The 13,305-nt window shown below is 38.0% G+C and overlaps 1 protein-coding gene across 2 annotated transcripts; it reads right to left on the bottom strand.

Annotated features, from left to right (window-relative positions):
* Window positions 1–378: 378 nt before the first annotated feature.
* Window positions 379–12,831, bottom strand: LOC137281276 (lysosomal dipeptide transporter MFSD1-like). Of its 2 annotated transcripts, none has more exons than XM_067812440.1 (14): window positions 12,572–12,809; window positions 10,712–10,920; window positions 9,102–9,169; window positions 7,949–8,057; window positions 6,887–6,983; window positions 6,292–6,390; window positions 5,914–6,025; window positions 5,654–5,710; window positions 4,239–4,395; window positions 3,669–3,766; window positions 3,372–3,484; window positions 2,621–2,668; window positions 2,036–2,105; window positions 379–1,427 (listed from the first exon to the last, which is right to left on the bottom strand). In XM_067812440.1, exons 1-14 carry the CDS (start codon window positions 12,726–12,728, stop codon window positions 1,409–1,411), a joined length of 1,413 nt encoding a protein of 470 aa, XP_067668541.1. In that variant the 5' UTR covers window positions 12,729–12,809; the 3' UTR covers window positions 379–1,408. The 2 variants fall into 2 exon arrangements, with proteins under 2 accessions (XP_067668541.1, XP_067668540.1); XM_067812439.1 differs by lacking the exon at window positions 9,102–9,169 and adding an exon at window positions 9,900–9,967 and having other exon boundaries at window positions 1,335–1,427; window positions 12,572–12,831.
* Between the last annotated feature and the right edge of the window lie 474 nt (window positions 12,832–13,305).

Here is a 13,305-nt window from a genome sequence, read left to right on the forward strand (position 1 = left end):
TTGGTGTAAAAGTGTATTCATTAACAAGTTGACTGCCACCTTGAATATACTCATAGTATCAATGTCTGGCTGAATTTGCCACTATGAATTATCTCACAGCTACATTAGTAGCACTTCAAAACAAGTTTCACATCATGGCAAAACAGGCACAAGAAGCAGTCGTCTCCTGGCAGTAACAAAGAATGCCAACATGTTAAACGTATAATTGATCTCCTAACTGGTATGGAAAATGAAACTAACACACATAACTAAAATGGAGCTCTTTGAGAGATCGACCATAAGTAAATCCTATGATGAACGCATTCAACAACCTTCAAGGCTCCTAGAACACTGACGCAGCTTAAAGAATTTGACATGAGCAATGACCTTAGTGAATGATTTTTTTATGACATAAAACGCCTGGACCCCAAATACCTGAGACAGTCTCACAATCAAACTATTTAACATCGATAAAGGTATTTCAATATACACTGGAATATGGCACAAAGACTGAAAGACTTGCATAAAATACCCATATATATATATATAAACTTATATATACTATTAGACACAAACATACAAATTTGATCATATTCAGAAAACAACCTTCATATACAATCAAATTTGTTTCATATTCAACCCGTCAAACATTTTTTACTCTAAAATTTATTAAACCCCCAGAAAAAAACCCTAATAATTATTTCCTTGTTCAACATAGTGTGCATTTACACAACTGAAACTGAAATCTGAATGAGAGAAATTCAACATATTTTAAGAAGTAAAATATATCTTTAAACATGTGACACAATGCAAACAGAAATGCTAAATGAAAAGGACAAAACTGACTGTAAATAATGTAGTGGAATGAGTATTTTGAGTCATTGGGTGCATTTCCACATACAGTGAATGGTCACCAAGGACATATGCATTTTTTAGCCCACTCGACTAGACAAATGTACACGTTACAAATAGCATAAAAGAAGTGATGTAAAAGTTTTCAGACTTCAGACTATCATTTAGTGTGGACTTGGTTGCCTAACGAGATCAGAGTACAAATGTGCACTGTGATCTCAGCGATAAGTCAATGGTAATACCTGTACCTTAACATAGACTTAACACCCGGAACATTAAGGTTGCTCTGTACAGCGACACACTGGTACATAGTGAAAATGGTATGTCACAAGTCTAAAATGCCCAGAGATGGACTCAGAGTCCAACTCTCAAGAACACATTTCATAGCTTTCATGATGACTTTGTGCCTATTCATACACTAGTTTTACACAATTACATGTTCTTTCCATAGGTAAAGAACCCAACTCATTTGTTTTCTTTCATCCTGCACATCATCTTAAGTTTGATGTCAACATTTGCATAACATTTACATTTTCTGTTGTGTTGTGAAAATATTACAGTGATGTACTGGGATGACTTAGTTCAGGGGCTTCTTTCTGAAACACAAAATAAAGTGAGTGAGTGAGTGAGTTGGGTTTAAGCTAATTTTAGCAATACTAAAGCAACATAACAGTAGGGGACACCAGAAATTGGATGAACACACTGTATTTAGGCATGATAAGCTAACACTCATAACCACTAGGCTACTCTACTGCCCTCAAACTTCAAGTGATACGGTGGAGGATATTAGAAAGCCTACCGATACACCAGGTTCTCATTTCAAAAAACATTCTATGTAGTACGGTTGTTACAATAGTGCTACGAAACATAAAAATGTTCACACTTGAAGAGTTACGGCTCTTTGTGAACAGAATAAAGGTCAAGGTCAATGATTGTGCTTAGCCCTGTTGAACAAACAAACAACATTCGAAATTAGCACCTGAAGTTACAAGAACACCCAAATGTGCTAAAAATAAATAAAGATCAATCACAATGATGACTGACCAGTAGGAGAGTTATAAAAATCAGTTTCCTAGTTTTGATTTTGCTACCAGCTGGAACTGATCAGAAATGCAGAGCAAGCAAAGTATCCAAGCAATCATAATAGGAGCAATAGGGTTGCCTGTTAACAAGCAGTTCCCCCTGACATCAATGTATTACTTACTCTTCTTCTTTCTCCTGGACAGCTTCTGCTTCCTGGTGTCGCTTCTTGGCAGACAAATTCAGCTTACCACCTGGAACAGAGAAAGAACAGGTAAGGCAGGATGTGAATTGCTTTGACATGTAGAGTGCACTGTAATTCAGACAAGCTTGGGACCAACAGAAATTACCATTGAAGGTTGACAAACCAATTGATAGGTTGTTTATTCAAGGTTTATTGGCCAAGCGGACTTCCTACTCAGTAAAATTAGACAAAATACCCAAACTAAACAACAGGATGTTTATTCAACATACAGAGCTTTTGAATTGTAACAACAAAGAAGGATTGTGTCGGGACTGTAAGTTCAGTCCAGCATATACAGCAATCTAAGAAAGACAAACTCAGAGTTGGACGGAGTGCGCTGTATTTCATTAACATCATGGCAAGGCTTGGCATGGTGTTTGATTAATATGCAATTCTCACTTCTGGTAGTAATAGTAATACAATGTTATCATAGGATATCCAGGTTTAGACACAACCTGCATGAAAGACTAATATCCTCAGCCAATATAGGAAACATTTAACAGGCTTGAAGAGATTTGTTCATACCTCGTGTAGCATCTACCAGGTACAGGAAGACTGCAGCAATCAGCGCCACTGTGAACAGACAATAACAGATCACATATTACAGTTATTCATTTCAAATATGGAGCACGATGGAGCAGGCTTCTGTTACATCACTCCAGCCTGGCTTTCTCACCTCTAGGTGACATCACAACACATCAAACTGCACAAGATAACTGACTGTGATTTCCCTTTAATGCCAAGTTTGAGAGTAAGCTCTCTTCCTCCTGTTGCAAAGTTACAGTAAGAAGCTTGTGTCTCACAGCTCTTTAACGGAACTCACCACACAACCTAGGATAACCTAATCATGTACAAACAAAACAGATAACTGTTGTGACACTGATCACTCTGCTGGCAGCTTATATTCAGTAATATATGATTAGCCTCAGGTTAATGAGAACAAATAAACATTCATTTGATAAAAGTAGTCTGTCTACTAGATGATAATACCAAAGATACACAAAAACATAAACATAACAGGACATTATCAGGATACTAGGAAGCTAATGAAGGTGTCACAAGCTGAGAAAGTAACTAGTGTGACCATGCTTGAAAAGAATGATCTCACTTCCCAATCTGGTCAAGATACTTGAAACTGACCTCCCTTCCTGGGTATCTTACCTGTCCACTGTTGTCTAGTATATTGAGAGTGACCTTATGACATAACTTGGCCAAAATAGTTATCTCCCTTCCCAGAGTGACCCTCGAGAGTGATCTCCCTTATCACTGTACTCACTGCACAGCCAGGCCATGAAGAACACCTCTAGAATGAGATAGCCTTTGGAATCCACAATTATCCCGGCAACCAGTGATATGACGGCTAGACCAAGGTTCTGTACAGCTTGCATTCTGTAACACAGGCATTTATTAAAGATAATACTCTGGTTTTGTACTTATACACAGGGTTTCAGCCTCTTCAGTGAAGTTTCAGATATCAAAAATCAGTAACAGAGACACTCAAGGTGACAGAAACATATATCCACAAGAGAACTTGTATCCTTCACACAGTGTTCATATCCTTGTGAGTACTCACATTCCGTATGCCGTCCCGAGCTGGTGCTGAGGGATGACCATAGACACCATTGGCCAGAGAGCACTGGCCAGGACCGAGTAGGCCAGACCCATGGTGGACTGTGGACCCAAGTAGACAAGTTTAGTGTCAGACACATTTCAACATGAGGAACAGATAGGTAAGCAAGGGCTAGTGTTGTCTCCCTTCCCAACAGGGGAAATAGGTTTCTGTCCCAATTCCACAAGATATGGTTCTAGTTAAGTACTGATCACTGGCTTGTCTGGTTGTGACTAGATTATTCAGATACCAACATGAACACAACAAAACATAAAACAACTGAAAGATAAACTCCCTTCATAAGGGGCAAACTAGACCACTTACAACAACACCACTAAAATAGGAGAAAATGCATGGCATGACACTCTTAGCAAATGTCTAAGGCCTTGGATACAAGTAATTTAGAGAGTAATACAGGACTGCTTGAATATGGGACAGGTTCCTTCAGGTTAGCAGTTTCCAATATTTGTATTTGGAATCAAATACATTTCCTTGTTAGTACCTTGTTAGTATCACTTAATAAAGTCTGGTTACCATAGCAACATAAGGGTTGATGAAGGTGAAGGCCAGCATGGCGTGACACCCCAGGGTGACAAGGACACCAGCAATGACCCAGAAGATATTCTTCCCACTCTTGTCAATCAGGAAACCAAACAAAGGGGAGGCAACTGCGGAGATGATGTACACCAGGCTACAATGGAAACACCAACATTACAGGTGATAGGATAGTTTAACCATGTCAACCGTGTGAGTCAATTGAGATTCATGCAGAACTGAAAAGCATTCCAGTTACCTCACAGTGTGAGAATAGAGGAAAGCTTGAAGTTTTGTACGGGCAAGGGAAACACCAATATTTGCAAATGATTTGTTAGACAATTACACCACTTCCAGTATGTATGGTCTTAATTAGCCAGCACTTTTAAGCTGCTGAAAAGAAGGAAACAGACGTTGTGGTTTGTCTTGGGTCAGCTCACTTAAATACACCTGCCGCTATACACTTTGCGAGCGGTTTTGTGAATCTTGAGCCATTCATGATCTGTACCAGACCTTGAACAGTTAAACGTCAGCTGAATTTTATCACTTTAGGACAAAGACAAGCACAGTACTCGTTCACAGTGGAAATTACAGAGAACATCCATTATCACGCAGACATTCATAATAGATGAAATAAAGATCAAATGACTTCTCTATATCACCATAATTAATCTGATAGTTGACATATGAAAGCACAGAAGATTTTGATGAAGTTGTAGGTAATTAGTGAGTATGATTATATGCTGCTTTTAGCAATATTCTGGCAATGTCATGGCAAGGACCCCAGAAAAAGGCTTCACACATAGTATCCACATGTGGAATCAAACCCAGGTCTTTATGGTGATGACCAAACACTTTAACCACTCAGCTACTCAACTACCCTCAATATCAAAGTAGTGAGTGAGTGAGTGAGTTGAGTTTTAGACAAGTGTTCCTTTATTTTTTTCAAGGTTTCTTCACAAGCTGAGTATCAAATACCTTGTGAAGAAACCGGGAAATGAATAAGGGAACACTTGTGCATTAATGTGATCCCTTAGTTTTCCCTCTGTATGTACTGGGAGCTAATCTGGTTTGCAGCAATTGATATTGATTGTACATGCGAGTGAGTTTAATTTTAAGCCACACTCACCAATATTCAAGCTATATGGTGTTGGTCAGTAAATAATCGAGTCTGGACCAAACAATCCAGTGATCAACAGCATGAGCATCGATCTACACAATTGGGAACTGTTGACATGTGTCAATAAAGTCAGCGATCCTGACCACCTGATCCTATTAGTTGCCTCTTCTGACAAGCATAGTCGCCTTTTATAGCAAGAATGGGTTGCTGGAGGTCTATTCTACCCCGCACCTTCACAGGTCCAACATCAAAGTAAGGACAAACAGGAAATACAGATGTGTTTGTAGCAACATACCTGTTAACATTGTTGGCGAGGAATGGAGAGTAGTCAAACTTCATTTCAAAGAAAACACTGAAAAATATAAACATCCATTCAAAGATTCAAAGTTTGTATGTATGTGTACTTATGTACAAGTACTTACATGCACCAGTCTACAGTAAACAACTGGTCCTTGTCTTATCTTTAACAACTTTTAAGTTGAGAATTCAAAGATGAACTTTCCAGATATTCTGCTCTGGGATGTTGCGATCAAGTTTCACTGTGTGAATACTCACAGTCCCAGGCCAACAAATGGGAAGACGGCAACGTAGTAGGCAACGCAGATGATGCAGATGAGCCACATGGTGAGGGGGAAGTAGCGGACGTCGGTCAAGCGAACAACTTCGTCTGAAGCAAAATGGTAAGTTTACAGCATGATGGTAAGTTTGCAACACATGTGGAGTCACACTGTAATACAATTCTGGAACTGCTACAATAGGCAGTGAAGAAAATACCATGCTGACTTTGGCTGCAACGGTTTGGACAAAATAAATACACACCTTGCAGTGATAAAATATCATGTTGCCTTCCAAGGCAGGTTAGATGAACTATTTCTTGATTATGTCAAAGTTTAGGTTCAAGTTCTTTTTTATCAGTATCAGGAAGTTGCATACCAGAGGTTGCAGCTTCTTTCTTTAGGACACGGTCATTCCTCTTGTCAAAGAAGGCCAGGGCAAATGCACATAACAGAGAGAATACACATGTGCCAGCACCTACAACATACCACAATAAGCATCAGTGACATACACTCTAAACAAAACTAACAATGCAGTTTTAGGACCTGAATAAAACATGGTCTCAGAAACAAACTTCGCAAAGTTGAGCTGTCTGAACATTGAAGAGTAACATTAGAATAAAGTCAGAATTATACATTATTTTCATGTGAATCACCCAAATTAAAAAATTCCACATTTCACAACATTTTGTACAAAAATTAGTAAGTAAGACAATGGCTATACAGGTTTTTCAGTCAGGACAATGTGGTGGCCATATTGGAGATCGGGGGCTCCTTTCACTGTGCAACTTTTACTAAGGTTATGCTTAACTCCCATTCTTTAACACTGCAATTAGGTAACCATAGTGACTTACGATCACCTTAGTGCTGTGTAAGAATAAGTTTGTGAAGTGTCAACTTTGGTTGGATGGTTTCAACAACAGGGAAGTTATTATCTTGTCCAGTAAAACGGCAAGTCGACTGAACAGACTCACCTACAAACAGAGACACTCCCAGACACTTAAATCCATTGTACCACTTTCCGATGAAGTTGTACACAGGCTGCATCACATTCATGTTGACGGTGCTGCCCTAGAATAACGACATGATTCCAGACTGATTGGCTATTGATTGTCTCTTTGATCACAAGATTGATTAGGCAAGTGTTTGACCTTGTTTATAACAAGGGCTGCAAGCTGTTAACAAATCTGATCACAATCTATACATGTGAGTATAAACTAAGCACCATCCAAAATTATGACAGGTGTGAGTGAGTGAGTGTGTGAGTGAGTTTAGTTTTAAGCTGCACTCAGCAACATTCCAGTATTGTGGTGACAGTTGTTAAATAATCAAGTCTGGACCAGAAAATCCAGAGATCAACAGCATAAGCATCAATCAGTGCAATTGAAAACCCGATGACATGTGTCAACCAGGTCTGCAAGTTTGGCCATCAGTCGCCTCTTACAACAAGCATGGGTTACTGAATACAGATATTCAAACCCAGATATGAAAGTAAGTTGAGAAAGCGTAATAGTAATAACTTGCTCCCTGAAAGATGGCAAGATAATTTTGAAGACATTCATCAATATTATGAACTTTAATAAGAAACAAGTGTAGTGCACATAGTATTAAGCCATAAGTACGGGCACAGAAACAAGAAGTGCACATCATGTCTCTTTCTGAATGAATACACTCATACATAGAGTTAAGTTATCAACGACTTCTGTTAATGCTTAGAGCACCAGCCATTCTGATGATGTTGTGATGAGACGTCATAATCTGTCTTGCTGGATATTATTCCACTCTATGTGAAGGTCCTGGTGCAATTCCTGAATGGTCTGAACAGGTGGGTTCCTGGCTTGCATTGCTGTCCTTTAACAGTCCATTTCATTTTCATACCCCCTCCCCCGCCATGCCTTCCAAAAATGGAAGTCTGACAACTGAGAGTTCATACCACATACACTGTTTCCCTTACCTAGTTCAACAATAATATATTACTGTAAAATATAATAATTAAGTAAACACATTATTCAATTTTAATGAAAATAAATGCCTACCACTCTTGAAAAGCTGAGTTGCAGACCGAACACCATATTGAGTTCTCTCCCTTTGAACCACTTGACAGCGTATGTGTTCTGAGCCACAGCAAGTGACTCTCCGCCGATACTGAAAACATGACATCATGCTGTGTCAAAAAACATTGATGAATTACAAACACATTAGGCCAAATGAAAAAAGGTTGTGGTTCCAATTACACTTCTTTAAAACTTAGGGTAGTTAAGTAGGATTTAGGTAGGATTTTAATTTTATTTTTAAAAGTATTGGATGACCTAATAACAGAATTATTAATGTGTAATTGTTATTTCATTAAGCTTGTGGCCATCATGTGAACTCCAACTGTCAGTGCTGAAGAAAAACAACTGCATCAAAAAGCTTACTGTATTTATACCGCTCAAAAAATGGGTTGTTATCATCAATAAATCATGAATGGAAATATAAACAATGCATAAATTAAAAAGATAACAAATGTTGAAATTGCTTTCGAAAGACCAAGCGTGTATTGCAAACTCTGAACACAGTGAGTGAGTGAGTGAGTGAGTGAGTGAGTGAGTGAGTGAGTGAGTGAGTGAGTGAGTGAGTGAGTGCTATGGTCAATAACCAACTGTTATCAATTTTTTCATGACCAAAAGCAACACAAATCCAATAGTATCCCACCAAATCTCTTAAAAGTCTAAGTTAACAATTGCATAAAGAGCAAAAAAAGGCTAGAAAGTTTGTTAAACATCCTCATTGCAAACTACAGGTTTAGCTATCTTAGTGATAATTATTATGGTTTGTAGATAATTGTAGATAACAAAACAACACAAAATTTCAGTAATACATTTGAAATTAAACACAACTTTGCTGACATTCCAAGACAAAAAATACACTAACAAACTCCTTCAAAACACCCTGAAGGTTACTTAGGTGAATGTAGTTGAACAACTCCATTCCATAAAGTATTTGTTTGTTGTTAAATGACTCACACAGCAATATTCAAGCTATATGGCGGTGGTCTCTACTGGACAAGACAATCCAGTAATCAAGAGCATGAGTATCGATCAGTCATTAGGTACAGTATGGGAGCTGCGATCAGTCAATGATACAATAGGGGAACAGGGACCAGGGTGTTTTTAGGGGGAAACTGGAGATTTTAATGCTATGTCCTACCCAAACACAAATCTTCCAGCACACATCAACCAATACAGGTTAAACACAGACCCCAAAGCAAAGATCACCTGGAAGAACAAAACAAGCATTATGACATGCAGCAGAAATAATATCTGAATGCTACTAGAAAAAGACCATGCATAGACAGCCTGGCAAGAGTTGTGGGTGAGCACAGCAGCATACTAAAGGCCACGATCCCTGATCTTTGTCTGTTCTCAACAGTTTTTTCCACAGTAACATGAAACAGTTAAACATAGTTTTAGAAATCTTCCCATTAAAAGATACACTGAAGAGCAAAGTGAACACAAGTTTAAAACAAAATGAAACATCATTAAAGTAAGCATTTGTGTTCATGTTTCTATTTAAATCTTTACAAAATACCTGAGTCGCTTTTCTTTTGTGGCTCAGTATATGTTATGCTTCCAAACATGGACAAAGTTTAGGTTTCAAAGTTTTTTTAGATATCAATAGCAATCAATCAGTCCATCAATTGCACAGATGAAACAGATATATTGTTATCAAGATGGTAGGTGGGTATACTTTCACTTGATGTTCTAACATATAATGAAAGGGAACACAAAAATCATCACCATGCATTGTAACCATGTAGGGAATAAAAACGGGGCCTTGAGTATGCCAAGCAAAAATTTTAGCCTCTTGGCTATTATACTGTCCTCTGATGTTAGTAATTATTAGCGCAGATTGAAAAATCATCAAACTTTGGAAAGCATCTATCAGTATCAAAAGTCATCAACACATTGTCATGCATTTTAAATGCTTACAAGACACGTTACTTACCCAAATACAAATCTACCAAAATACATGAGATAAATGTTTTGGATCAGAGCTCCTGATGCAAAAATAATCTGGAATAAAATAGGTCATTTTGAGCATCCTGATCTCTGATCATGTCAATAAGAATAATTAACAAAACAACACCCTAAAGACCTAGGTGTTACATGGGTTGCCTTTGGCAACAATAATCTACAAATAACCAAGGCAGATACTCAGCTCCATGTCTTCACAAAATGACAGCAACAATTTCTAATTTAAATAAAACATTCCAAATCCTAAGAAGTTACAAAAATAATACAGTTACGCATTCATCAAAAGAACCAATCAGGCTGACAAATATGCACTGAGATATACCAGTGTTGTTTCTAAGTAACAACAAAACTAGGTCCTGTAAGTTTCTGACCCACTGAAAATTACACACATTTCAGACTTAAAGTTTCCTGTAATTAGCACTGAAATTAAGAATTAAAATTCATAAACAATGAACTAGTGTGATGTGGCACATATGAAAACATAAGTCAAAGTCATTGTCAAATATTCAGTCGGACACTGAGGCTGGCAAGGTGTTGACTTCCATCGGACTGTCGATGAACCTGACAGATTGTTCAGAGAGTCTGATGCTGTTCGTCAACACTGCATATGATCAACCATGTCACCTAGCCTGACAACAACCTCGGAGATGCTTGGGACCGACTCAACTCTCTAAATGTCTAGACTCTAACTCAAATGTCTCCATACAGGGCACTCCCATTGCAAACTTTTCACAACAAGATGGCTAAGTGTCATGTAATTCAGCTGAGTGTTATACCACGTACCTGTCCACTTGTCACAAACAAACTGAACATGATAGCACCAAGTCGGACGCCTAACAACTTGTCGATGAGGAATCCGCCGAAGAAACAGAGGATGACGTTTGGCCATGAATACCAGGAATAGAAGGACATAAACTGGCTCTCAGAGATGTCAAGGTCTTTCAACATGTTGTCTTGCAGAGCAGCTGGGTTGTCATAGCAGAAGTAGCTTCCTGTAACATAATAATTATATCAGACTTCTCTCTTACTAAAAAAAAAGATTATTCTGTGATTTATGGATCTGGGGCCTAAGCATTTGTTTGATTGTTTTTGATTTCATACTCAACAGCATTCCAAAAGGAGTCTGTAAATAATCCATGCATTATACGCATCCATCTGTGCAAATGGAACACGATTACACTACCAAGTCACTGAGCCTAACCAACCGCCTCTTATGACAAGTATGGTTTATATAAGACCAGTTCTAACCCACACCTTCACGGGTTGCCCATGCATTCAGATCCTAAGTTAAGAAATCTGAACTAAAACATATAAGACTTCATATAAATTGGGGGATTTTGCTATGATAGTAAGTGGTACAGGGGAGATAGGGAAAGAACAAGTTTGAGTTACCTCCCTGTCAATGCATACTTGAATGTAAGCCATATTTTTTGCGTTGTGAAGACTTTTAAGATAGGTGCTCACACAGGTCTCTAAATGAAACACCCACTTTCCAAACCATTTCCTACCCAGATCACTGCTACAACACTTTGCCATGTGGTGTAGTTATGTCACCCTAACAAGACCCATGAATAAGCCTATCAAATTTAATCTACATGGTTTTAACATGGCTGATTGGGTTAGATGGCTGGCTGTGTGCTGGCAATTAGGTACCGGACACTAACAGTGAAGATTCAAATTTCAGATGGGACCCAACCAGAAAGTATGAGAAGCTGTACTTTACAGAGAAAGTCAATTATGAGATACACATACTGTGTTTTCAATGCCAAGCTACTGTATCTGTAGATTTAACAATTCTGAGCTTAGAACCAGAATGTGCTGCTGTTGACATGTATATGTTATGAGTTTAACATTACAAGTTCACAAATGACATGATTAGAGAATTTTAGAGTTGTGGACTCTCATTCTTCTTTAGCAAGATTGATATTATGATAATGAAAGCATCCACCACTGGCAGATGAACAGGGGTAATTAACTTATGAAGTAGTTCATGATTAGAGCAGGGTTTGGGAAAGAAAACTTTGACAATGGGCCATTTTCTAGATTCTTAGCCGTTTTCTGAATTTAGAATGGACCACTGCCCTTGTATCAATAGTAAACATCAAAATTGGCCATTTTTTGTTCTAATGTGCACAATGGCACATGGCCCATGCCTTTCCCATTCCCTGTTAGAGTAGCACAGAGCAGAAGAATGTCACATTCAACAGACTTTTTTCTGTGACATAATATGCATAGATTTGTATAAGAGAGCAGTTTGTTTAATCAGACTTGCCAGAACTGCTTTGACACAGACTCTAACCGAGTCTGCTGTGCTATAGCATCCAAGTATTTGTCTTTGGTAAGGTAAATGCTTTGGGTGTACTGTCTAACAACACTTTGACATTTTATAATGTATAAACATGCAAAAGTGTATTAATACACTGACAACTAGTCTACAAACAACTGTCGATGTTAGACTTATTCACAGCTGATGTTGTGACGGTCATGTGACAACATGAGGGGGCCAACAGAAATTTATACTATAACACATTTTGAAACAAATCTGTATTACATTCATTTATACACCCCATAACATTTAAACAAATTACATTAGGAATTCAACTGATACTGTTTTTAAATATTTAAAATAAACTGAAGTCTTACCAAAACTTAGGAAGCACATCACTATCAAAACCAGGTATCTGTGCAGAAATCTCCTGGGATCGCAACATAGTGTGGCGCCACATTTCGACAATTCCACCTCCTCGTCTTCTTCTTCCTTTCGGGAGCCCAATAAAGGCGATTTTTCTGTCTCCGTCATCTTTGTACTTATCTAAAACCTCCCTGAAAGTTAATGATCAGCTGAGAGCCTTGACAGTCTTGAGGGAGGCAGTCACGGGACAGCTAAATATAGAACATTTACTCTCCAACCAAATAACTACAGAAAAGTAGGAATGAGTATTAAATGTAAAGCGGACGCTGCAAACGATTCCCTTGATAGGACAATTAACAAAATTGAGCATTTATACTAGATATGTATTTTTCACAGTTAAAACGCGAAAGACCTCAACACTACAGTTAGGGTCATATTTCACTGTAACAAGATAGTGATGTGAAAGAAATGTTTACTATAGTTTATTTAGATACATCACCTCTTCAGGTTTAAGCGAATGATTAAAGGGAAATGGTGTGATTCGGTAGAGGTAAACAGTACATGATTACTTTCGAAGGTATTTACAAGATATGCCGTCTAGCTCACTATCTTTAATTTTATTTTTGTTGTTTAGGGCTTAGAATTTGGAAGATTAAGTATAGGTTTTTATTTGTGCGTATTTCATGAAAGTGGGTATTCTTAGATGACCCTTGAATGCCTTGAATGAAGTTTTTGTGTTTGTTGA

Source organism: Haliotis asinina, chromosome 4, assembly GCF_037392515.1.
Source record: "Haliotis asinina isolate JCU_RB_2024 chromosome 4, JCU_Hal_asi_v2, whole genome shotgun sequence".
In the NCBI taxonomy this organism is placed as follows: Eukaryota; Metazoa; Mollusca; class Gastropoda; order Lepetellida; family Haliotidae; genus Haliotis; species Haliotis asinina.